Source organism: Rattus rattus, chromosome 17 (assembly GCF_011064425.1).
Source record: "Rattus rattus isolate New Zealand chromosome 17, Rrattus_CSIRO_v1, whole genome shotgun sequence".
Classification (NCBI taxonomy): Eukaryota; Metazoa; Chordata; class Mammalia; order Rodentia; family Muridae; genus Rattus; species Rattus rattus.
The window spans coordinates 7,712,452-7,740,179 of record NC_046170.1 but is presented as its reverse complement, the minus strand read 5'-3'; the positions used below and the strand labels follow the sequence as shown (position 1 = coordinate 7,740,179).

General features: G+C 35.6%; 1 protein-coding gene across 1 annotated transcript in view; it reads left to right on the top strand.

Moving 5' to 3' along the window:
- The window catches only part of Cdh8 (cadherin 8), a 385,799-nt gene that overhangs the window by 301,345 nt on the left and 56,726 nt on the right, over positions 1-27,728 (top strand). Inside the window, exon 10 of the mRNA XM_032888162.1 lies at positions 8,484-8,601. Coding sequence (XP_032744053.1) covers positions 8,484-8,601 — 118 coding nt within the window. The remainder of the gene's footprint in view (positions 1-8,483; positions 8,602-27,728) is intronic.

Sequence of the window (27,728 nt, the reverse complement as noted above, 5' to 3'; positions counted from 1 at the left end):
GGCCATTTGCCATTTATTTATTATAGAAATATCATAGCTCACCAAAACATCCTCACCCACACATCTGAGTAATATATAACATAGTTGCCATATAAGGAATAGTAACACAATTTAAGACTTATGCTTCTGATTGATTTCATTCAGCAATGAGACATATTTCAAAGTGAATTTATCATATATTACTATGGAAACACTTGCTTTACTCTCAGACAGTACACATGTTAACTTCTTTGGATGGAAATTTGTTCATTTATGTATTGGACACTAATTATTATGCATCTATGGTGTCCTAATTATTGTAACATCAACTGGGAACACAACATGAAAGTGTAGAAGCATTCTTGTAAAGTCCAATGAAGGACATATGGCAAACAGAATAGAATAGCTGATCACATCACTTAAGATATGTCATTTAGAACGAAACAAAGGTTGAAACAGATAAGAGGTGAAGAACAAAAAAGCAGTGATCTAAAGTATTGTCTGGCACTTTGTTTTGTTTTTCTTTCTTTTTTAAAAATTTTTTATTAAATATATTTCTTTTCTTACATTTCAAATGTTATTCCCCTTCCTGGTTTCCTGTCCATAATTGCCCATTCCCTCCCCTCCCCCTCTCCCATATGGGTATTCCCCCTATACATCCCCCTTATGGCCCCCATATTCCCCTGCACTGGGGGTCCAACCTTGGCAGGACCAAGGGCTTCCCCTTCCACTGGTGCCCCAACAAGGCTATTCTCTGCTACATATGCAGTTGGAACCCTGGGTCAGTCCATGTATAGTCTTTCGGTAGTGGTTTAGCCCCTGGAAGCTCTGGTTGGTTGGCATTGTTGTTTTTATGGGGTTGCAATGACAAAGAACTATACATGAAAAGCAGCTTCTAGTCAGTACCTTACGCCGGAACACAATTTGCAGCAAAAGCGCTTGAAATTGAGGATGCCTCGGCCTGAGAAATAGGAAGCAAGGACTAGATTATAAAATGTTTATGTCTGAACAGAATTTGTACCAGTGTTGTGAGGCTAAGCACATAGTGTATAATATGAAGGGCCTTTATGAGGCTGGAACGGCAGAGCACATGGGTTAAGCCTTTTCTCTCAGGTGGAGACAGAGGCAACTGAATCTTTTTGCCATGTGTAGAACATGACACATAGAATCATAGACGTAGATGTAGATACTTAAGGAATTTGGCACATGAAGCCATTACAGAGCTATGGAAGCCAAGGATGATGAAGATTCTCGGGTTTTGCCTTCTTTGTTTTTGCTTGAGAAAGGATCTCAGAAGACTTAATTGATTGACCTGGAATAAGATATTTCGGAGGAGGCTGGTCTGGAACTCACAGACTGCCACCTGCCTCTCTGTTGGGATTGGAGGCATACACTACCACAAAAAAAATCATGTTTTATGATACAACAGAAATGTTCCGAATTCTGCTCCTGAGGGTGTCAGACCTCTGTGCTTTCTAGGGATTTATTGTACTTCCCAAACAAGAAGAATTTTTGAAATTTTGTGAGTAAATTAAAAACAATGGGAACAATAAGATTCTGACGATAAGTGAGAGACACGACCAAAGGAGCAAACATATATCAAACTCCTGAGGCATAAATAATTTATTTTACTTAAATGCATTCTACAAAACCTTGGATAAAAAGAAAGAAATCTAAATATGAGAGGTAAAGACAATCAGTCTTTGAGAAACTTATCAAAGAATAAGTTTACAACATTGTTCATTTCTTTTCAGTTTCTGAGAGATTTTCATACACACACACACACACACACACACACAAAACAAAAAGTAAAATGAGGGCATTTTGTAGCACTGATGAAGTTGGGATAGGGGATTTTATTTTAACTTGTCCTTCAGAAACTCCCTCTCTCTTTTTTGATCTATCTGTCTACACAAGTGGAAAGCAGGAATGATTTAAACCAGAAGAACTTGATGACCTCAACAGAAAATGAGAAATACTCCTTTTTAATTGATTGTAGTAGAGTAAAAAGGTGATTAGTTAATGGAATTCATAAAACCATATATGGAGAAGTATATGCAGAAAAACTTTTTAGGAGGGTTATTAACAGGAATATGGATTATAGAACACAATTTTGAGAGCAAGAAAAGAATATGTGATAAAATATAATTTAAGATTATGTAGAACAATCCAAATGTCAGCCTTAAGGCATCTATGAAAGTTGTGACTCAATATTAAGGAACACACACACACACACACACACACACACACACACACACACAAACGTGTGTGTGTGTGTGTGTGTGTGTGTGTATATGATTTTTAGTTTTGACTTGAAGTTTCATATAGCCTGTGTCAGCTTGAGACTTGTTATGAGTCTGCCCATGGCCTTGAATTACAGATAATCCTGCTTCTACTTTCCATATTTGTAACTATATACTCAAAAGTTCAGTATAGTTTTTTTGTAATTAACTGTCAGTAGATGTCAAACACCTCTCACTTAAAAATCCAAGATCAAAACTTCTGCAAAATCCAAAAGTCTTATGTTCAGCTATGGCATATGGAGTGGAAATGTTTACATCTGACCTTAGGTGAAAGGTCAAAGGACTCTTGCTGTATGGTTTTTAAACTTATTCACTACTCAGTAGGCGTTTAAGTAAAAGAGTTAGGTAATCACAGGTATGCTTGTTTTACTTTTTCCCTAAAATAGGGGAAAGATTATGGTTTTTAAAGAAGGAATACTGGCTCTACATACTAATAGAGTTTGAGCATAGACTTTCTACTAAGGACATAACTGGGATTTAAAATGGAACCAGAGGTATTGGAAAGATGGAGAAAGCAGTGGCTACATTTCTACAGCTTTCAAGTGTTGAGCTACAACATCTACAACATCTTCCTGCAGATGACAAAAAATCAAACTTGTAAAGTAGCATAATCTGGGGTGTGGTTTTGGTGGTCATGGTGGTGGTCATGGTGGTGGTGGTGGTGGTGGTGATGGTGTATGTGTGTGTGTGTGTGTGTGTGTGTGTGTGTGTGTGTGTGTGTGTGTGTGTGTGTGTGTGCGTGTGCATCTGTGTTTGTATATTTTGTGTATATTCCTCAATAAGGTCTGGAAACACCGAATTAAACAGAGTTCAAGATCAATAAATTAAAAACGTTTGTAAATTTCTATCAAAATGACATAGATAAAATAAATGACTCAAGAGATCCATGTTGAAGGCATTACCTCTTTGAAGAATAAACAGTCAGTTCAGCTTAGGAAATATGGTTTGCCAGTATAAGCAGGCGCTAGCATATAAAACTGTCTGGTAATAAGTTGGTTGTAAAGGCGATCGTGACTTCAAGCCAAAGAAGACAACTGGAGTTTACCTTTAAATGAAAGCTAACTACTTCAGAATCTATACATTTTTATAAGAGATGGAATGGTCTGTTTTTAATATTGATCATCTCTGGAGGGCATAAAATATATATAGGAAACATTTTGAGTCAGCAAAGCAACACAGGAAACTGAACATAAAAGCAAACTTATCTAAACATTTCATTCAGAAAACAACATTGATATTGTTTTGTGTAAGTGTAATGTCAGTAAAAAAATAGGAAAAGTGAGATTAAAAGCAGAAAGAGTGGTTACTTGTTTCATAGTAGATATATGGCGTCCTAAATTCCATATAGTTATATGTTCCTGTGGCTTATTCCTTCATGCTGTGCATTCTAAAGAGGCATGTGACATGTTGAGGACAAAGCATGTTTCTAGTTTAAAAAAAAGAAATGATACAAGAAGCCATTTTGAATAGAGAACAAAATAAAATCCTGACTATAACTGAATGGCTTAACAATTTACCCATAAATTCTATTAGTATCTTTTAAATAGATATGAACAGTGTTTATATCTGGACTCTATGAACTAGTTCTGACATAATTGGGTCATTTTCTAGACTAGGTATATTTCATGTAGTATTTACATATCTTCCTTCTTGGTAAATAATAACTATTTTAAGTTTTTTTTCATGGAAAAATCTCCAGGAAAATAATTTTCAACTTTTGTTTGATGATGGACAAAATAGATGAATTAAAAAACATACTTTATTTTCATTTATGCACATAAATTAGTAAGTTCAAATAATTTGAACTTTTAGTGGAGAAAAGTAAACTAAAGATTGATCATCAGTCATTCATTTCTTCTTCGAAATAAAAAAAAACCTACTGTTATAAGAAATAGACATTATTCTTTCAGGAAAATTATTATTTATTTCTTGAAAGAAGCTAATAATAGTAGAATAAATGGAAGTATGAAATTGCCGTATTCTATCATTTTTTTTTCTTTTACTGACTACTGCTTTAGAGTAACCTTGTAGTTAAATAATTGTAGGAGAAGTTAAAATGTAACCAGAGGACATTTTTGAGTACTGCTTCAGTTGCATATGCCCACTGATCATCGTAATATATTCTTCCTAGAGAATATACACATACACAAATATATTACATATATTTATAATATACATATTTATTCCTGATGTCCTGAGGAATTTGAAAATTACAGCACATTAGTACCTTCTTTCTGCTGCTTTGATTATCAATATTAATTTGATTGTGAATTTTACCCTTTAGAGTCCTTAGGGTACTATAAGACTGTTGAAACAATAAAATGATAATAATGAAGACACATCTTTCACCTACCATTTGTTCTCATATTAGAAGTCTAAACCCAAATTTACTGAAAAACATATATAGAAAATGTGAAAGTCAATGAATTTCAGATCTACCTTGAATGCTGAAAAGAATGTAGACATGTTTAATGAGACACGTTAAAAACGAGTCATAAAATTTTTTGTTGGTATACTAACAAATCTCCTAAGGTTTACTTTTTAGGAAATTATACACATTAACAAGGATGAGAAAATATGTCTGAAATTACTTATTTGTTCACCTGTCCATTAATTTACTTCTCCAATTTATGTTATACAGTTACTGGCTACTGCATACCAGACAAGTTACAATAGAAAAAGAGGGGGGAGAGAGGATTTCACAGACTGTCATGTTTCAAGACCTACAAACAGACTGATGAATAGAAAAATATAAGACCTCATGGGAAATTTTCTAATTGGTCACATGACAGTCTTGTTAACAGATCTGATCTTCACAGGGTAGATTATTGCAAAATAAAATTTTAATAAGAATTACAAGAATTCCATGCAAATTTAGAAGGATGCATAATCTAATAATTTATAGAACCAGAATGGTTCTATCATCAGTATTTTTTTAGTTTCTTTCTTGAAAATGTTCTTTGATGAATCTCAAGAAATATCTGTATGCTTCGAAATTCAATAGTGACCCTGAAATGTATTTCCTTAATAGTATTTCAAATATTCTTTGCTTTTCTTCATTTTTCTTAAACAGAGGCGCATGAATCCTTTGCACTCTCCACTGAAGCTTAATAAATTTCCTAAAAATTTCTAAACCTTATTTATCTTAAGTGCATAGTCACTTTACAAATAGAAGGGAAGGTATCTAAACTGAAAGTTAGGTACACATTCTTCATCTGTAATTCTCTGGACATTTTTACAAATTTTCATGAAGGAGATTTTTAATTACTTAAATAGCAACAGAGCTCAGAAGACGCCTCAGTAGAAATTCTGAGATTTTCACATGCCATCTCCTTACTTGCCTCTGTAATAGGACTCTCTCAGGGTTTACTCCCTTGAATACACCTGCAGTTCTTTTCCTTCTACTGTTTAGAATAAGTATTCAGATGTTACTGCATCATTAAAAAATATAATTTTCTGAATGTATTTTAATGGCGCAATGCCCTTCATATGATCTACCAGGATCAACATTTAGAGAAAATGTCCAAGCAATGGTTATCTGCATTAAAATAAAATGAAATTTTGAATATAGTTTAACCAAAAATGTTAACCACAGCCGACTTAGGGCTATTTGTTAAGTCAATTAGATTCACCATTTTAATTACTTCCTTTCCAACACATCATGAGCTTAACTTATTGACTCTTGAAAAATAAACTTTTTCCTACCTAATGATTAAACCCATGAGCACCACTATTATTTGTCGTGCATTAAAAAAAGAAATGGTTTCAGACTTGAACCTGTATCAGAACCACTTAGATTGTGGGACCTTTGTATTGACTTGTCCTGCCCTGACACATTCTGGTTTGACAGTTTGTGGTTAAGATTCAAGGAATTCCATGTCTAATGAGTCCTGGTTGATGTAAGTGATGGAAAAAAGCATGCTTCATTTCCAGTGTGATGTTCAGACAAAAGTTCTGAGACTTGGTATGGTAAGTAGCTACATGCTTTTATACATGCAAAACAAATTATGAATTGTGTGCATTGTTTTCAATATGATGGATTTACTAATCAAATAACTCTTACATGGGTAATTTCATCAGCACATATGAGCCAACACAGTCACGTTATATATAAATGATAGGAAATTTATCTATGTATAGCTTTTAAATACCCTATTTTATGACTGATCTCCATGCCAGACTATAAAGAAATTGTTTCTTCCACTGTTCCATTCTTCAGATACACTCACATACATAGTGAATTATTGAACTGTGAAGCATAAAGTCTGTGGCGACAAGATTGGGTAAACAGGAGAAAGAATAGCACAAGTGATTCAGTGAAGACCTCTGTCATTCCTTGATTTTATAACATGAGATTCTTACAGAGCTGTCTTTGACTAAAGCAGTCAGTTACTACTTGTCCCTTAAACAGCTATACATTTGTGGGGCTTTAAAGAGTTGTGTTCATTGAACATCTTACTTTGCCCTCTCATTCTAACTTATTTTTGTGAACTCATGAGCCCAGAGTTTCTCCATATTCTTAAATGCCAAAGCATATATACTATGTATTTTGCAACGATAGATATAATTTCTTTCTTTTCAATTCTGGTCAGAGTCAGATTGCTTCCCTCTTGGAATAACTGTAATTCTTGGGCGACGAAGCATCATGTCTCCAATGCGAAGCAATGTCTTTAAGAAAAACAATAGCAATTATCGTGAATAACATTCCAATTGACATTTCATAACAGTATTATGTGAATTTTAAAAATATGAATATACCCATGAGAAAACACTGGGTTTAACACATTTTAAGGAAAGTAGGTTTTAGAATTGTCAAACTACTCTCTTAATGAAGAAATACTAAAAGTGATTTTAACATGGACAGTTCAATTCAAGAAAAAGCTCTCTTATTTCTTGACTTGACGTTTAAGGATAAACTGTTTGCAGCTACTTTATGTCACAGGGCCACTCAAACTAACTGCAGTTATAACAAGCTCTAGAATGTAGCTAGACACATTGTTATAAAATTTAAACATAATGTAAACACTCATTTTTAACTTTGATGTGTTTCCAAATATATTGTAATGGTAGAAAGCAAAAACTCAACCATATGGGAGGTCTAAAATCATGGTTCCTTCACTTGTACAGGTCATATGTCACAAGACCACAGTGACCCGTTTACAAAAGAAAAATGATTTTTCTTTCCTTTTTTGAAAATCTCAAAGTCCAATAAAGCATTCATATTCAAACATACACAAAATATTTAGGATCATCATCATATACTCAACCCATTATTATTATAGATCATTTCCTTATATCCACAGTTTTGTTATATCTATTATTATCTTGACTGCCATGATTCATTCATATAGTAATCATATGGTAGCTATGTTCAATAGAAATATAAGCCCTGATATTTTTACTCTGTGAGCTCTTGTCCAATGTTTTACATTGAAGTGATAAATATCATGAAATTTAGAAGAGAATTAAGATGGGTCTCTGTTATCCTACGAAACAACATGGCATTAAGTTAGTGTTGCTTTTACAAATGAAACTGGCACATTCAGGGTAGGATTCCAAAAGTCTATGCCTGTCTAAACAGTGCAATGCACAGTAGTCATCCCTATAATCTATTCATCTCAGAATAAAATCCTAAGCATTGTTTGCGTATATTATCCACTAGCTTTAAAAACTGCTTTCAATATTGGAAGAGAACATACACAACTTCTCAGAAAGGTTTCTTCCAGGGAGCTTTGTTTGAGGGAAACTCTGTCTGCCAACTACTCATACCCTCGTGGGTAAAGAAGAGCTGTGAGGATTCAAGGTTTAAATCATTCCTCCATGATCCTCCAAAAGCGCACTCCAATCCCTGTAACAGTTCCAAATCTCCTTCTAGATGCCCGTAAATATACAAATTGGAAAGCAACCTGTAATTGCACAGTGGAGTTTTCAAATACACTTAACTTTGCTATTTCAAGCCACAGATACCAAATGGAAACTAAGGTAATGCTCTTAATTTTCATCAATTTATCACAGCTGAGGTTTTAAAGTGATGGATTTTGCTCCATAGCCTTGGCCCAAAGTATCCATGATAATTTTGAAAGCTGAAAATGAGTCTTTGGCCTAAAGTACCAGACCACAAAAAGGGATCTCACTGAGATATTACAAGCAATGGGACCGCCTGAAATGATCAAAAGTGCTGATGACAATTTTATATTACAGGTCATTCAAACAGTAAGCGCCATGGACAAAGACGATCCCAAAAATGGACATTTTTTCTTGTACAGTCTTCTTCCAGAAATGGTCAACAACCCAAATTTCACCATCAAGAAAAACGAAGGTAAATACATTAGGGCTTCGAAAGTACAGCATGGAAACTGGGTGATGGCATGGAGTTTCCAAACAATAATGGAAAATATGATTAAATTATTTTTCTTCACTCATGAGTAGCTGAAAGCCAGTTTATCAGCTGCATGGCAAGGTAATTACATCACTTTCTCTTTCTAATCCTGACATTCCAGATAAGAAAACTGTTAATGAAAATTAATGGTATCCAAGGGAGTAACTTCCTTGACAAGATGAGAAATACCACTTACCTCCCCTCAAATGCTTCCAGGGAGGCTTAGATCCTGAGATACCAGTCACTGAAAGAACTCGGTAGCACTTTGGAGTTGTTAACTTTTAATTGTCTGTTTACTAAGTCTTTAGGGAAAGTCTGTTTTAATTCTGCCTGGTTTGCGGGTACACAGTAGAGGTATTTGTTTTAATCCTGTACCAACCTTAATAATAGCAATCACATCACAAAAACCTTTTTCATGGATATTTCTTACAGTAGAATTTGGGAAGTCATACAATTAATTCTATTTGTGTCCCTCTTAGTCATCGAGAATGTTTGATCCACTACTTTACTTCTTGATAGCCTTCCTTATATGGCTGCTTTTTCTTTGAGTGTGCTGTACTGTAATCCTAGGATGTAGCTCAACCATTAAGACATTATTTCATGTATGCGTTAGTATTTCTTCAGATACCACATTTTAGAGGACTGTAACTTTATTTGGGTTCTAATATATTTATTTTAATCTTAACTAACTAGATTGTTAGTATTCTCTGGGTCTGTTTTCTTTTTTTATTATTGGTTATTTTTTATTTACATTTTAAATGTTATCCCCTTTCCCAATTTCCCATCCATAAGCCTCCTATCCCATCCCCCTCCCCCTGCTTTTATGAGGGGCTCCCCTACCCTCCCACTCATCCCTTCCCACCTCCCCACCCTGATATTCCCCTACCCTTTAGGTATTTCTTTGCTTTCTAAAATGTACAATATAGAATTTGTACTCAATTAGCACAGGAAACTTTGGTGCATGAAAATTCTTTGGGATATTGCTGTCTCAGCTTGTAGGACGGTAGTGTCTTTTGAGAAAATTCTGTTATGAAGTAAAACAGCATGTCGTGTCTCATGTTAAATGTATCATGGCCTTGCCTTTCACGCAATGTTCCTTAGCTCTTTGGGGATGCTTTGATAAATGTAGATGGATCACAGAAGTGGAAGCAAGAAGGTCATTATACAGATACTACTTATCTACCCAACTTACATTATTATAAACATTAAAGTAACACCATTCTGTTCCATCTCCCTAAAGATGGAGTCCTCACCTATTGGTTACCCCAATCAGAAACTCTTATCCAAGAACGTTATATTTGTTCTTTTATGAAGACAGGCAGGATTTGTCTTTTATGGAAATCATATGTATATAGCTATGTTCAAGGCCCACTCATAAACCCCAAACCTATTATAGTATACAATAAAATGGACCCTGCTTATTTTGATCCTGATCTCATTGGCATCTAGATTGTATTTGTGTAAAATCCCCTACAGTTAGAGAGTCTGCATGAAGGAATATGTTCTCTTTTCCCATATTCAGATAGCTTTATTTTCCCTGCACAGTCCATAATTTCAAGACCTGCCTTTTTATAGCTGTGGTCCTGGAAGACACACAGAGGAAGTTAAGGTGCAGCCTCTATTTTAAATGACAATACGTGTCATATGATAATGGATCTCATGTTTTCTCTGAAACGTAGAAATTAGTAGAAAAATAATGCATAGGGAATGCTATATCATAAATTTCAAGGAGCTGTGAAGAGAATGTTTAAAGTTGCATGAATTGTCTGTTTTGTTTTGTTTCTGGAAAATAGAAGCCCAAATGTTGGCCTACCTCCCAGGTCTGAAAAGAAGTCTGAGTGTTACAAAGTGACTCAGGACTTAGAAAGGCATTGCCTATACTACAATTTTTCATTTTAAATCATATAGTCATTTGTTTTGCAAATGATGACTGGGAAATTTGTTATTCCAAGGGGAAATATTTTTATTAAAGTGGAAGAAGCTGCTGTTCATATTTATGTCTGCAAAACACCATAAACTAGGACTGTCTTATAGAACGTAGGGCATTTGTTCACTGCGATGCTGGATTCAGGATCCAAACATTCAACAAACCCTCATAAAATAAATCATGAAGCTGAAGGCCTTTAGATTATACATGTAAAGTTTATACACTTTTTGCCTTTGCCTAGATTATAAATTCATGGACTTTGCTACATACTTTTTTGCTGTGTGAATAGTTACTGTGAAAATAAGATGTACTAATAATACATAGAAGCAATTAAAATAATCAAAGGATTTGTCTATTTTAAAATGTTTGTATAGTTATGTGGATATATGGTAGATAGACACATAGGTTAGAAGAGTTAGTACATAGATAACCTGTATTTTCACTGGTAATGGAGCTTGAGAATGCAAAGGTGATGGTGATATTTTATGTTATTATTTACTGTGGTATCTTTAATGTTGTAAGCATAAGATAAAATCAGATGCCCTAATCATATTTCTAGCTATTAATCACTTATTTTGTCCTTAATTTGTACTTTTTAATGATTAGAAATTGATGCTTCTCAACTGCGATAATTTACAGATTTAAGTTTATGAGAATAAACCATTTTCAATTTTTTGATGTCCAATATATCCAAATCTACACTTGATGAATGGAATAATTTCCCAATCACTTTGATCTTCAGAGAAAATACTTTAGTTTTCTAAGAAACTTGTGGCCATGCCTTCCAACTCAGATTTTTTGTGATCTTTCTTCTTAAATAGATTAAGTCCTCATGCAATTTTCCTCCACTAATTCATAATCAAAGACAAAAAGAAATAGAAATGAGCTGTCTCTTTTATACTACTCAGTTGAATGATTACACAAATAATTCTTCCTCAGGATGATGAGGGATATAAGCCAGTCAGTCACAGAAGAACATACGTGGTATATATTCACTGGTAAGTGGATATTAGCCCAAAATCTTGGAATACCCAAGATAGAATTCACAGAGCACATGAAGCTCAAGAAGAAGGAAGATCAAAGTGTGGATGATTCAGCTCTTCTAAGAAGGGGGAACAAAATAATCAAGGGAAGACATACAGAGACAAAGTGTGGAGCAGAGAATGAAGGAAGGGCCATCCACAGAGTGCCCCACCTGGAGATCCATCCATATGCAGTCACCAAACCCTGTCACTATTGCCAATGCCAAGAAGTGTTCGCTGACAGGAACCTTATATAGCTGTCTCCTGAGAGGCTCTGCCAGAGCCTGATAAATACAAAGGTGGATGTTTACAGCCAAACATTGGACTGAGCATGGAGTCCCCAGTGGAGGAGTTAGAGAAAGGACTGAAGGAGCTGAACGGTTTTGCGACCCATAGGAAGAACAACAATATCAGTCAATCAGAATCCCCACAGCTCCCAGGGACTAAACCACCAAACAAAGAGTGCACATGGAGGGAACCATGTCTCCAGCAGCATATGTACCAGACAATGGACTTGTTGAACATCAATGGGAAGAGAGGTCTTTGGTCCTGGGAAGGCTAGATGCCTCAGTGTAAGGAAATGCCAGGGCAGGGAGACAGGAATGGGTGGATGAGTCTGGGAGCATCTTCATCGAAGTAGGGGGAGGGAGGATGGGATAGGGGTTTCCAGAGGGGAAACCAGAAATAATGAGGATAGCATTTGAAATATAAATAAATACAATATTCAATAGAATAATACAAAATAATCCTTTCTTTAAGAACATAGGAATAATACTTATAACATAATAAGATGGCAGCTTTCAATATGGGGGAAGGGAACACGGAAGGTCAAATGTGAAGATACATTATATCATGCACACCTAAAATTCAGAGGACCTTGAATCTTTAATTTGGAAGTATAGACATTGGTTTCTTCATGTTTTAGTTGAGTGAATTTATAAACAAAGATTTTTGCTGACCACGTTTTAGTATTGGCTTCTATTCTAACTGTGAAAATGGAAAATACGCAACCATTCAATACAAGAAAACAAGGAAGATAAGTGGACCTTTTACAGATTCTGAAATATCTTGCTTGCAGAAAATTTGAGGTCTTCAGAAGCTGCTTTCCACCAGCCTGTACACTGGAGGTAAAATAATTTTTGATTGGATTTGCAACATCTTTGGTTGCTAAAAAGTAAACTTCTGTGGCTTGCACTAAAATATAGAGATGACTTAACCCAGGGAAATATAGAAACTGAAGCTCTTCTTTTTAAGGAAAGCTTATGAGAGGAGAAATACACACTATACCTAAACTTAGTCATTACTTGGTTATGGTTAAGAAAAACCTAGCCAATAATCATAATCTCAAATGAAGTTTGTTTCCCTAATTCTACTGATAAGATAGCCACTCTAGGGCTGTCATTGAACCTTGCTAAGGAAACATAGGTGTAATATATATGAGGCCGTGGAGTCAAACACAAGAATAAGTATCTTTTTCCTCAACAAATGATTTTGTTAAAATAAATGACATGGGCTATTAATTGAGCTTTTGAGTAAACAGGCCTTGCACTAGTTCAATGTCTATAAAATATTTACTTGTAAAGATTGCAAGTCATATTTTGTCTTCAGAACACTATTTCAACTTCAAGTTGGCCTGCTTCAAATACGTTTTTTTCTTCTTCTTCTTCTTCTTCTTCTTCTTCTTCTTCTTCTTCTTCTTCTTCTTCTTCTTCTTCTTCTTCTTCTTCTTCTTCTTCTTCTTCTTCTTCTTTTTAATTAACTTGAGTATTTCTTATTTACATTTCGAGTGTTATTCCCTTGGTTTCCAGGCAAACATCCCCCTAATCCCTCCCCCTCCCCTTCTTTATGGTTGTTCCCCTCCCCCATTCTCCCCCCATTGCCACCCTCCCCCCAACAATCACGTTCACTGGGGGTTCAGTCTTAGCAGGACCAAGGGCTTCCCTTATACTATGAAAATATCCACCATAGAAATATTGTTTCTATAAATAATTTGCTGTGAGTTTAGTTCACTCATCTGCAATACCAGGATGATGGTTCCTAGCTTCTACTGTGTAGTGCTGTTATGGATATACCTGTATATTCATACTGAGACATTTCTTGAAGATGTGGAAAACACTCAATAAACAGGTCATGATCTGTTTCTTTATGAATCTTATTTCTTTTTTTATGTGTCTTTGCTTTTAGTTTGGCTTTGGTACTTTGCTTTATTGTGTTTTTTAAATAAATTGTTCTACATATTTACATCCCAAATGTTGTCCTGCTCCCTTGTGATGCCCCCTTGCAGAGTTCTTCCCTTATTTCCCCCTCCAATTCCACTGGTAAAGGTCCTGCCTCCTACAGGATTAGGCACATACTCTCCAGTGTGCCCAGAGAAGGCATGCCTCTGCTCATGCAAGCCACTGTATGCTCTTTTGTTGGTGGCTTAGTCTCTGGGAGTTTTTAGGGGTCTAGGTTAATTGACATTGTTGGTCTTCCTAGGGGGTGGCCATCTCCTTCAGTTTCTTCAATCCTTCCCCTAATTCTTGCATAGGAGTCCCAGAAATCAGTCCAATGCTTGGCTGTGAGTATCTGCATCTAACTCAGCTGCCAGGGATTGGGGGTAAGGGGGGACCTCTAGAACATCTCAGAGACCTGTGATGGAAGAGGATCCCAGGACTCAATGTAGGTGATCTTAGCCAAAATGCCCAACAATGGGGATATGGAACCAGAAGAGGCTCCCTCCAGCAGTTAGACATGACCCCCGGGAAAAGATGGGGACACCAACCCACCTGCAAAATTTTTGACCCAAAGTGTTCCTGTGGAAAAAGAAAATACAGGGACAAAAGTAGAGAAGAGACTGAAGGAATGGCCAACCAATGGTCAGCCCAAACTTGGGATCTATCCCATGAGTGGATACCAAACACTGACACTATTACGGATGCTATGTGGTGCTTGCAGACATGTCCTCTGAGAGGCTCAACCAGCAGCCGACTGAATCTTACTTTTTTAATTCTTCATTGCTACTTTAACATAGCATTCCTAACTAGGTTGCCTCTAAATTTTTCTTCATAGCCTTTTTTTAAAAGATAGATTAATTTTGAATGTGACATCATCAATAAAGACACTTATCCTCACCAAAAGACTTTGCAAACAATCTTCTTACATGAGAATATTGTAGTCCTCAAGGTGTTATTGTAGAAAGACAAATGACTCATCCAAGAAGAGCAAAGAAGAAAAGGGAGCGATGGGGATTGTCAGATTTAGTCATGAGTAATAGTCTAGTAAGGGCAACAGTGGAAGGGGAAGCCCTTGGTCCTGCCAAGGCTGGACCCCCAGTGAACGGGATTCTTGGGGGGAGGGCAGTAATGGGGGGAGGATTGTGAGGGGAACACCCATATAGAATGGGAGGGGGAGGGGTTAGGGCATGTTGGCATGGTAACGGGAAAGGGAATAACATTTGAAATGTAAATAAGAAATACCCAATTTAATAAAGATGGAAAAAAAAAACCTAAAAGGAATTTTTTTTAAATCTCTTTCAACAAAGTGAAGCTTAGTTTTATTTTCACACTAGCTACTCCAATTTTTAATTTTCTGGATCACTTTCTATCTTAATGTTGAGTTATGGGAACTGTAAGTGAGACATTTTTCCTAGGTTGACCTTGGTCAATTGTCAGCTAATGTCAGAGTCCTGTTGATCATAAATCAAAAATCTGTGGCCTAAAATTGATAGGAGATCACAAGCCACACAGAATGAAGATGTTTCTTCTTGCAGAATAATCAATAAAACATTTCTTCTAGTAATGAGGAAGTTAAGTCCCTCCTTCCATATTTAAAAAAGTTACATGCCTCCATGTGGACTTTGAATATTAGCTTTCCTTGTTTGTCCCCAGTCCATTTACAGGATAAGCCATATGTCCTTCTTAAGGTTTTCTGTCAGTCTAGAACGTTTTGAAGTAAAGAAAGCCTGCTATAAATTACATTTCTTTCCTCAAGTGCCCATTACTCGAAACTCCATTTTGCTGCTGAAGATTTATACACACACACACACACACACACACACACACACACACACACACACACGTATATGTGTATATATATATATACATACATACATATATACATATATATGTGTATGTATATATATGCCAGTGTGAATAATATATACTTCTTGTTATGCAATATCAAAACACTGCATTCAATATAGCAACTTTTCCCACAGAATACTGACCAAACTAAATGGTTGATACTGAGATACTGAGAATGGGATTTCCTTTTCAATCACAATGGATGCAAGAGGGGAAGGACAGAACCACCCTCCACAGGGCTCCCAAAGTCTCAACCACAAACCAAAACTTACACATGGAGGGACCCATGGCTCCAGCTGCACATGTAGCAGAGGACGGCCTTCTCTGGCATCAATGGGAGGGGAGAACCTTGGCCCTGTGAAGGCTCAATGCTCCAGCATAGGGAATGCTAGGGCAGTGAGGCAGTGGGTAGGTGGGTAGGTGGGTGAGGTAGCATGTTGCCATAAAATTAAAAAAGGAAGTTTCTTTTACCTCACACAAGATCCAGCACCTTAGTCATCTAAGACCCCAAGACATCTTAGATATTTTCATCTCGGTCAGCAAAGTGTCTTACCCTCTTTGCTCCGTCCCATACCACACTGCCAATGGCTCCTCTCTGAGCCTGGCAACAGTCTCTTACCCATCTAGTTCCCAAGGCAGGTTGCCACCATGCCAGACATTCACATCCCAATTCTGCGGTGGCCCAGTGTCTCCAGCCACCACACACTCTCTTGAATTCAATTAAATTGCCACATGAAAGAACACACAACCCAATAACCTCTGATCCAATAGATAATATATAATTGCCCACCTAAACATACAAAGCCCTGTACACACTGGTCCCTTAAGAACATTCATAACAACCTGTAAATGTGCAGAGAGGAATCTTAACATCCTTCTCATATTCTCTCGGTTGCTTCCTCTTCCCCCTCTCCAGTCTCCACCTCCTCGCTAAAACTTTCCTCCCAACAATCCTTCCTTCTCATCCAACAGCAGGCCTCGTTCTATCCTATATCTGCCTTCACCTGTATAATGACATCATCCTACAGTAGCACCCTCGTAGAAGCAAGGGTAAGGGGGCTGGGATAGGGGGTTTGCAGAAGAGAAACAGGGAAGGGGGAATCACGTTTTAAATATAAATAAATAAAATAACAAACAATAAATAAATACATTTTAAGTAACTGATAAGACTTCTGCTTTACTAAGACATATTTTACTGTTATTGTTATATTTATCAGCAGTATGCTGCTGATAAAAACTCTTATGTTTATAAACTTCAGTTAAGGATAACACCTAAGTCATGGAAAGTTGGAAACAGAAATATTGTTTTATTCTGTTATATATGATTATGCAATATCATTAAGAAAACAAGATGATTCTGTTTTCTTATGCTCATGTTAGGTTTTAGTTTCCATATTTTATTTTAATAATTCATGGATGAAGGTATTTTCAGAAGAGTACTTTTTCACATTTGTCCTTTGAAATATTGAAAAACCTTAAAATCATTACCCTGTTCAGATATAGCAATGCACTTATTGTCTAGTTCTCACTATGTGTTATGGGAGACAATTTAGCATAGGCATTGAAGGCTATTGGATATAGCTTATAAACAGCATATATTCATATGTGAGTTTCCAAAGCTTCTATCAGAGCTTTCCTGTCACTTTGCTAGCAGCCGTTTCCAGTCGTGATATTGCATTCTATTAAAGGAGATCTTTGAACAAAAATGAAACAATGAACACTTTGTGCATATTTACCTTAAATTTACATTTGTTATTTTCAATATGCTAGGGTATGGAGCCTTGATTTGATAGTGTTGCTCTCTGAGAAACCTCTAAAAAATAGCTTCTAAATAAAAGTAAATATAAAAATAAAAAATAACCGCTACTGAAAAATGTTCTGAACACTAGGCACTGTGTACAGAATAAGTTAGAGTTGACTTTCACTTTTAGTCAGGCTTCCTTTTGCTTTGCTACTGCTGATGTCATTGAAGAATGATGTTATTTATTGATTTATCATCAATTCTAAGCTCAGAAATAGATCTAAGGTATCTATAGGTCTCAGACAAACATGATTGCTATGAAAAAAAAAAGGAACCCAGCTTTAAAATTAAAAATTAAAATTTAAAATAAAATGAACCATCAGTCTTGGAAAATTTCCTTTTCTAAAAGCATACAAGTGTAGCTGGCAATCATTTCATCGCTGTTCATGGGAGAAATAATACATTTTTGCCTTAAATCGAATATTTCGTAGACAAAGCACTAGGCATACATGACATTTTGTCTGGGTGTGATCTGAATAATGCGTGCCAACTCCTAAGATTACCACATTTTGTTGTAGAAGCTCTAAGAGGAAAAGAAGTAGTCAAAGAAGAGATGGAGAACAATTGGTGACAATGTAAGAGTGGAACATGTACATAGCTGAACATTGCAAAAGTTGACTGGGAATGAATTAGAATAAAGGGTTAAACAAAACCCAGGACAGCAGAAAATGCAAGCTTTGTAATAGGCTACATGCACATCATGATCTCTACACATCTGTTTATAATCCACAAGAATTTGTACAAAAATAGATACAACCTCAAACTGTTAACTCCTAGGTGCAAATAATGTTTATCGTTATACTGTTCTTAATATTAAAATGATAAGTAAAGTAAAAAACAAAAATGTTATTGTGCTAAGGCCACAATCAACAAATTGGAAATGAACAGTAGCTAACTTTTCTTTTTCTTCTCTTTCTTATAGACAATTCTTGTGAGTAGCCTCAATTCATTTCATCACTTATGGTTAAAAATAGAAACATCACTAAGAAACCAGAAACAAGTGGTTGGGTGATAAGCAATATCATGTCATATTGGACCTAACCTAATTGGCCAGCACAAGAAATGTCAGTGAGCCTTTTCCATGACTAAAGTTTAGGTAATTGAGAATAAGGAGAGTTATTTGTATAATGTATGTAGTTCATTGAATATTTCCTTCATTATGGTTAAACAAACAGAAATATAAATTAAGGGTAGCAAACTATTTGAATTATTCATACTATTAGAAAATAAGTATAGTACTTGAAAAATGGGATATTTGAAAGTTTGTGAGTTTATCCTTTTTTAATATGAGTTGAATAATGAATTATATAGGCATTGAATGACAGTTGCAAGTTTTGAGTATAATAAAAATAAGACAACAGGTCAGTAAATTTGGCTATGATCTTTATTTCCCATCATTGTTCCTAAGGTGTTAGTTCATTTCTTGGATTCAAAATGTAAAACTAGTTAGCCATTAAATTACTTCCTAAATTTCCACTTATCATAGAATGTAAATCTCTGCTCTCTACCTTTTCTACATAGCTAGGTTCTAATCATTGATATTAACTACAATATACCTTCCTTTCATTTCTGTTGTTAGCAGGTCCTGCAAAGTTTGCCCTTTCGGCTTCCTTTGCAGTACTTCATGGCTCCTGTTAAGGCAGTTAGAAATCAAGAAATGTCTCTTTCTCATGTTCTAAGGTTTTTAATAATAGATCACATCTTTTTCATGCTTTCATGTATTTGATATCCATTTATTTAGTGCCTCACACATATCAGAGTGCTCTGTGAGTTGAAAACAAAGTAGTGAGTAAAATAGATAGTGACTTTCCCTCCTATATGGTGTATTGTTCTCTTCCTTGGGAGGAGAATTAGTGTTCATTTTTTGAATACCAATTGAATTCTCAGAGAGGATGCTATAATTTTGCAGAAATATTTGGTTTATGGTATTGAAATTCATAAGTTGGTCTGCAGAATCCTGTGATTTCGAGTGTGATGATCCACATTCTAAATTCTATCTCAATTTGTGAACCTATCCTTACATAAAAGCGTTTTCATTGGCTCTCCCATATTCATTTTAAGGAAACATTTGGCAGGTCAGAGGAGTGATATCGATCTATAATTATGGACAGTGGATTCCCCACCTAATTTTATATATCATGAGAAAGTCTAGGTAAGGGATGTTGAAGCAGACTTTCAAATGCAAGGTCAGAGCATGCTGATGAGATGTTGTGGTTGATATTTAATCTCAAACTAGGTTTTCTACTTTGCATTCAATCATTCAGTTTTCAAATAAAAGAACACACAACTTTCATATTTATAATAGCCCTTAATCAGTACTGAAGCTGGACAGATATCTACCCTCTAAGCTATTATGTCTATTTCTTTGACACGAACCCTACAATATGACTTTCCATGTTCCATCTGAACTGCTCTTAAAATTCCCAGAGAAGTGTGTGCAATTTATGTAGCAGGTAACATACTTCATTTTCTTTCTGAAACTTCAAGAGAAACTGTGCATATGTATGAAAATGATATTTACTCCAGAGATTTCAGAACAAAATCTCCAGGTATTAAGATATCAGATAGTATTACTTAAAAAATACTGTTCTATTACATTAATGTGTCTCCTTACTTTGCTGTGGCAGAATTCTTGACCTATTCAAGAACAAAATGTCCTCCATACCAAAAGAAGTGATGACAACTGTACATGATACTTCATGTTTTAGAAATTCTACCTATCTTTTATAAAAGGAAGCAAAGAAATTAAAGAAATCTCTTGAGATATTTAATTATATGATCCAAATTTATTTGTCAGGATGTTGTTTCAGAAAATAAGTGCTCATGGACATATTTGTAGAAGTAAATTTTCTCTGATTCTTACAGATTTAGTGAGGAAAGTTCTGATATACAGGTTATTAACCTAAAGAGTAAAATAAAGGATCAACATTGTTTTGAAAATAAAATTGTCAGAAGATATCCCATTGGTTAGCAAAACCTACATGACCACAAGACTTCCATGGCTGCATAAAGAAGATTAATATTTTTGTTATTCTGATGAGTTTATACCTTATTTTGATGATTTTTGTAGGATATCAATTGTCCCTAACACTGTGAACTTGTGTTTACATGTGTACAGTTTAATAATGAATGGAAAATAAACAAATAGTATGTATATCAGTAATACACATGTAAGATCATGTCAGTATATATTTGAATCTTTTAAAAATTTCAAAAGGGAGACTGAAGATATGATTAATGTTAAAAATGTCTTCTTATCATGCAGGAAGACAGGAGGTTTAATCTCCAGTCACCAGCATAAAGTGTCTGGCATGATGGTACTCTTCTGTCAAGCACACTTGTTTAGGGAACAAGGCATCTAAAGATAGGCATCTCTCTTTAGGTCATTGACCAGCAGAATCAGTCAGCTTTGGGTTCAGTGAAAGACCCTATCACCAAAACAGTAATGTGGAGCACGCTTAAGATGAAGCGAAGCATTGACCTCTGACTTGTATATATATTTGCGTATATCACCAATTGAGCACATATACATGGACAAATACAAATGAAAATATTCATGGATGGTTAAATGATAATTAGAGGGATAGGTAGGAAAGTAGGTAAGTAGGTAGATAGATAGATAGATAGATAGATAGATAGATAGATAGATAGATAGATAGATATGGATGGATAGATTGATTAAACAGATGAGACATAGAACATACTTTGTATGTATTCTGATAAATGTTGGTGGTTAATGTCTCCCAAGGAAAATTTCAAAATGCTGAATAGAAAATTATAATTATTTTTTCTCGGGGCAACAAGATAAAAATTATATATGATTTATATGATTAGATATAGCTTATAGGATTAGGCAAAGAGGGATTGGTGGGAAAGTTTACCCTTAATATTAGCAAACATTTGTGATTAAAATACGTAGTAACTTTATCAAAAACTTGACTTAGTATAGAACATAAATAACATCACAAGGTGAAATGTGTACTATTTATCATTATCATAAACATTATTAATCACTAGTCATCTATTTTTGAAATTTAAATTTTTAGAAATTTGGGATTAGAGAGTTCTTTGATGATTTTAGGATAAATCTATGCTTTCTCACTAACATTTTGTGTTTAAGAGAAACAATGGCTAAAGAGAGTGGCTATTATTTTCTACTACATTATATGACCTGCCACTGATCATTTTCTCTGTGTATTACAAAGGAGAAAAGCAGTTCAGAGTCTTGCCAGTCAAAAACTCTCTTGATAAAACTGACTGTTTAATCTTAGAATATATTCTTAATAATATCGTTCATGTTTCATTTTCTATTTTAGACAATATTTACTTTTAGTTTGAAAATTGTAAGAGTGTACAGGTGAACCCTGGAAAAATGTGTCACATTTGACACTGTTTAATAGGAATACTTTTTAATCCTTCAAAGTCCTTAAATATCTAGTATGCATCAAAAAGAAGACAAAGTATTCAGAATTGTTTACTATTTTGTTTAAATTGATAAAATGTCTATGGCCTAGCTTGGAGCATGAATTTGATCTCCAGGTTCCATGTGGTAGAAGGAAAGACTGACTCTCACAAATTGTCCTCTGATCTCTCTAAGTAATATATATATATATATATATATATATATATTTGTAGAAGAAACTTCTATTCTCCCGAGATGAAGGAATGAAATGAGAGTCATACCTAAGCATTATGAATTAATACGTGGTTTGGTCTGAGACCAGCGCATTTCTCACTATCTCTTAGGCCTGGAAGGAACTTGCCTTCATACAACCTAATCTTTTGCAAGTCTGGACCTTGTACACTTCATCTTCTAGCCTCTGTCCACAAACCTTGGCCTCAAATGTTTCAGCCTCTGAGACTTTGCTAAACAAGTTCACCTTTTTAGCTCTTTCTGAACTATGACTGGCTGACTCAACTCAGCTGTACTGGCTCAAACTCCCTTCCAAGATGATTTATGCAAACTGCCCTTTCTCAGTGTCTGACTGAATCGCTCAGCTTCACTTCAAAATAATTCTAAAAACTTCTAATATTTGGCTTCTCTCATTATCTGGCTCACTCCTTCAGCTGTGTCTAGCTTATTTTCCTTGTCATCTGCTTCTAAAACTGTCCTGGTTAAAAACAACAACAACAACAACAACAACAACAAATCAAGACACACACACACACACACACACACACACACACACACACACCCCCACACACACACACATTGCTGTTCATCACCAAAGGAAGTCAGGACTGGAATTTGAGCAGGTCAGGAAGCAGGAGCTGATACAGAGGCCATGGAGGATGTGTCTTACTGGCTTGCTTCCCATGGCTTGCTTAGCTTTCTCTCTTATAGAACCCAAGACCACCAGCCCAGGGATGGCACCGCCCACAATGGGCTGGGTTCTCTCCCTTTGATCACTAGTTGCTGAAAAAGCCTCACAGCTGGATTTCATGGAGGCACTTCCACAACTGAGGCTTATTTTTCTGTGATAACTTCAGCGTGTGTCAAGTTGACACACAAAACTAGTCAGTTACAGTACCATCTTGAAATTTTTTGTTTCCTGGATTCAGTCTGTTCTCTTACATACACCAGTCCTATCCACTTGAGGATGTCATCATACTCAGTTAGCTGGGACCTTCCCTGTCATCACAGTGTTGACCTCAAATCATTCTTATGCATTCCATTATCAATTTAAGTTCCCCTTTCCATATATGTCTAGATTGGTATCAAGTCAAATAAAATCAATTAGCATGGGATGTTAAAACATGAAGGAATTTTTAAAAATGGAATCTTTAGTATTTCTATAAATAAACAGAAGAACTATGCACTATTTATGAACAGAACAGAAGGGAAATTACAATAACTTAGTCACAATGAAACTCCTGATTGGGATGATCAAATTGAGATAAGCACTCCTAGAGACTTAAAGTGTAAGAAATAGTATGAGATAGCGAGGGATGGTTTATAAGAGAAATGTTGCTTTTATTATATTAATCATTTCCTTAGTTCTCTTATACAATATTTTTGAAAATAACTAAAGTAATATTTGCAAGGAATTGCTTGCTTACATCATGCAAATGAAATTTTTTTTGTCAGTGAGGTACCATACCTAGATCATCATGAACATAAGACAAACTCTCATTGAGCTACAGTCTCAACCCTAAAAGTATAATATCCAGTATTAATTGAAGCCAGATATTATAAAATTCAAGTTTCTCATTGAAACAGATCATCGAAGTATATATTGAATCATAATTATTAGCACATAACTTGGATTTTTAGGATCTGAGAACTTCATTTATTGGTAATTTTGACTCTCAAGAGGACAGTGCTATTTACAGAGGACAGATAATGAGATATATTTAATTTGAACAAGTCTAGTTTATTTCACTTTTTATTTGATTTCCTATTTCATTCATTTCCCTTAAATTGCATACTTTTGTTTTTAATCACTTATTCATATGTATATATTTGTGAAATGAAAGTAAACGTAGAGTTATCTGTGAAGAAGCAGACTAAAGGAGGAGCCACAAGAGAAGGCAATTGGAATTTCAACGTCAGCAAATTATTTATGCATTATGATACATTATATATATATAAATTATATATATATCATATATATATATATATAATTTCCCAATGAAACACTTCATTTATACCATGAACACATACCGATTATTATCTTTTTTAAAAATTTTTATTAGATATATTTCTTTACTTACAATTCTTCCCCTTACCGGTTTCCTGTCCATAAGTCCCCATCCCCACACCTCCCCTCCCCCATACGGGTATTCCCCTCATACATCCCCCTTACTGATCCCCCCCATATTCCCCTGCACTTGGGGTCCAACCTTGGCAGGACCAAGGGCTTCCCCTTCCACTGGTGCCCCAACAAGGCTATTCTCTGCTACATATGCGGTTGGAACCCTGGGTCAGTCCATGTATAGTGGTTTAGTCCCTGGAAGCTCTGGTTGGTTGGCATGGTTGTTCTTATGGTGTGGCAAGCTCCTTCACCTCTTTTAATACTTCCTGTAATTCCCCCCAAGGCGGTCCTATTCTCAGTTCGATGGTTTGCTGCTAGCATTGACTTCTGTATTGGACATGCTCTGACTGTGTCTCTCAGGAGAAATCTATGTCCGTTCCTTTCAGCATGCATTTTTCTTTTTTTAGCTTCATCAATAATATCTAGTTTTTTGGTGGCTGTATATGTATGGGCCACATGTAAGGCAGGCTCTGAATGGCCGTTCCTTGAGGCGCTGCTCTAAACTTTGCTTCCACATCCCCTCCTATGGATATGTTTTTCCCCCTTTTAAGAAGGAGTGAAGCATCCGCACGTTGGTCATCCTTTTTCTTGAGCTTCCAATGGTCTGTGGATTGCATCTAGGGTAATTCGAGCATTTGGGCTAATATCCACTTATCAATGAGTTCATACCATTTGTGTTTTTCTGTGATTGGATTACCTTACTCAGGATGATATTTTTCAGTGCCATCCATTTGCCTATGAATTTCATAGAGTCATTGTTTTTGATAGCAGAGTAGTATTCCATTGTGTAGATGTACCACATTTCCTGTATCCATTCCTCTGTTGAAGGGCATCTGGATTCTTTCTAGCTTCTGGCTATTATAAATAAGGCTGCTATGAACATAGTGGAGCCTGTGTCTTTGTTGTATGTTGGAGCATCTTTTGGGTATATGCCCAGGAGAGGTATAGCTGGGTCCTCAGGCAGTGGAATGTCCAATTTTCTGAGGAACCTCCAGACTGATTTCCAGAATGGTTGATTATTATCTTAAAACATGCTACACAATAAGTCATGTAGAAACTAGTATTAAGTTGGTGAAGGCTCATATAAGGAAAAAGACATGAAGGATTATGCTAGGAGTAGGTTGAAGAAATCATAATAGCTAAGAAATCTCTGCTTTGAAGTTCTCTACTTCAACATAATGTGTTCTCATTGAATAAGTACATTTGTATTTAAAGGGATAATGGGGCATAAGAATTTCTAAGAACAAACAAAGAATAAAAACTATTACATACACCACTGTCTCAGTATTGCAATAATGACACACTACAACCAAAAGCATTTGGGGAGGACAGGGTTTAATTGGCTTATATAATCCAAATCACAGTGCATTGTGGAAAGCCAATGCAGAAACTCAAAATAGATAGGAACCTGGAGGTAGGAGGAGATTCAGAGGCCAAGGAAAGGTACTGCTTACTGACTTACCCCTGGTCGCTTGCTCATGGGTCTCATACAACTCCAACCCAGCATCCTCACTATGGCAACACCCAATGGGCTGGACCCTCCCTCATCAGTCACTACTTAAGGAAATGTCTCACGGGTCTGCCTGAAATACTCATTATGAAGACATTTTCTGAACTGTAGTGTCTTTCTCTCAAATAACTCTAGTGTGTTTCAAATGGACATAAAACAGAGAGGCAGTACAATCAGACAGGCCCGAAGTATTGCCATCTCTGGTTGTATTTCTTCAGAGTATCAGGAAGATTGATCGTTCTGTTATGTAGATTGTGTAGGTCTCCATAGAGAGGCTGAGCTTCAAATTGGAGAAATTAGTGTTAGCGAAGTTGTAGATGCTACTAAGAGACCCGATGTCACTCAGAAGACTACTCCCAAAATACTCTCACAATGATAAACAAGATGAGGTTATCATTTCCTGATTAATTCCAGAATCCTTGGTAGCTTCATTTTACCCACTTAGTGTTCGGATAGCAGAAGCAATTTTTTAAAAAAAAATGAAAATTACATTACTCTGGGCATTAATATAAATGGAATACAGTATCAATAGTATAAAAAAAAAAAAAAAGACTCCCAGAAAAGTTGCAGAAAGTAGGAAATCCCTGAGCAGCCATGATCGCAAGTCTACTACTATCCCGCATAATCCTTTATATTCCTGGCTATATATGTGAATGTGATAAGTGATAGAATTTCCCTTTATTTATCTACACCATAAATAGGAATGGGCTCAATTATCAAAATATAAGGCATTCAAATGACTTGTCTAATGATCACTGCTATATGTTACAAGAATACCTCATGGTGTGGTCTTTCCTTAGCACTCTACTTTCTTTCACACACTAGAGTTCACAAAGGCTAGCTTTCAAAATGAGGTCTCCTTAGCTCTCATGAACTGACTTATGGAGTGAGAGGACTTGTCTATCATTATTCTGTATCTGTTCTTCAAGTCATAGGTCAATTTTTAATGCAAATCCAGCATGCTAACTATAGATGAGTAGGCAGCATGAGTTGTGGCAGCAGTGTTGTGGGTGAGCTCAATGAAGGGATTCCTTCACTTCCCCTCGGAAGCTTTTGGATAAGGAATTACTCTCCTGTTCTGAAAGTTATGAATTGCAGTTGTCTAATATGTGATTTACACTATGTTATATTCTAATATGTCATTGTGAGATGTGACATAATATAATGTGACAGATTGCTAAATTTTTAGAACAAGAAAACTTTTTTTATATCCAGAATCTGCTATCAAATTTGATAGCAGCTATCAATCCATTTTTCTTTTCTACAGACAGATCAAAAATCTGATGTACATGAAAAGCAGGTCATTTTGAGACAGCCACAAATATTTCAATGCCTACACGTCTCAGGAATTCTAAATCAGTTTAAGAAATACTTTGAAAGCTGCAATGGTCTTTACTCAAACTTTACTTTTCCTTTTTTTTTTGTTATAACAATATTGTTTCAGAGTAATAGTTTATTTTATGGATATTACAAAGAAATAATGATTATATAAATTTTTGTCAACAGCAATGAATTGCACCTGGAGATGATTTTATAATCCAGGATTACACCAAAGTTGGGTCAAGTTTACAGGGGTGCACTGACTCTCCAATTTTAATGATCATTATAGTTATCAATTAACCTAAATATAGTCACAGTCTCTTCTGAAGTCTGCCCAAATAATTGAATGTTTTCAACTTATCTAATCCTTAAAACAGGACAGAGAACTACATGATTTAAATATGCAGATTTAAATATGCTAAATGGGTAGTTATAGAATCTTTTTGCACATCATATTTGATTTCTTTTTACTTTTCATGTCCCAGTGTTCCAACTATATGATAGAAATGTGTACAGGATGAACACATTCTGTATACATCTCAAGTCAACATCCTTTAAAAATTGGAGTTTATTAACTGTGTAACCAAATAGGTTTCCTTGTAACATTACTGTCTGCAAATACTGTACATAGGTTCATTTAAGGCTCTCTCTCTATCACTCTTTTATAA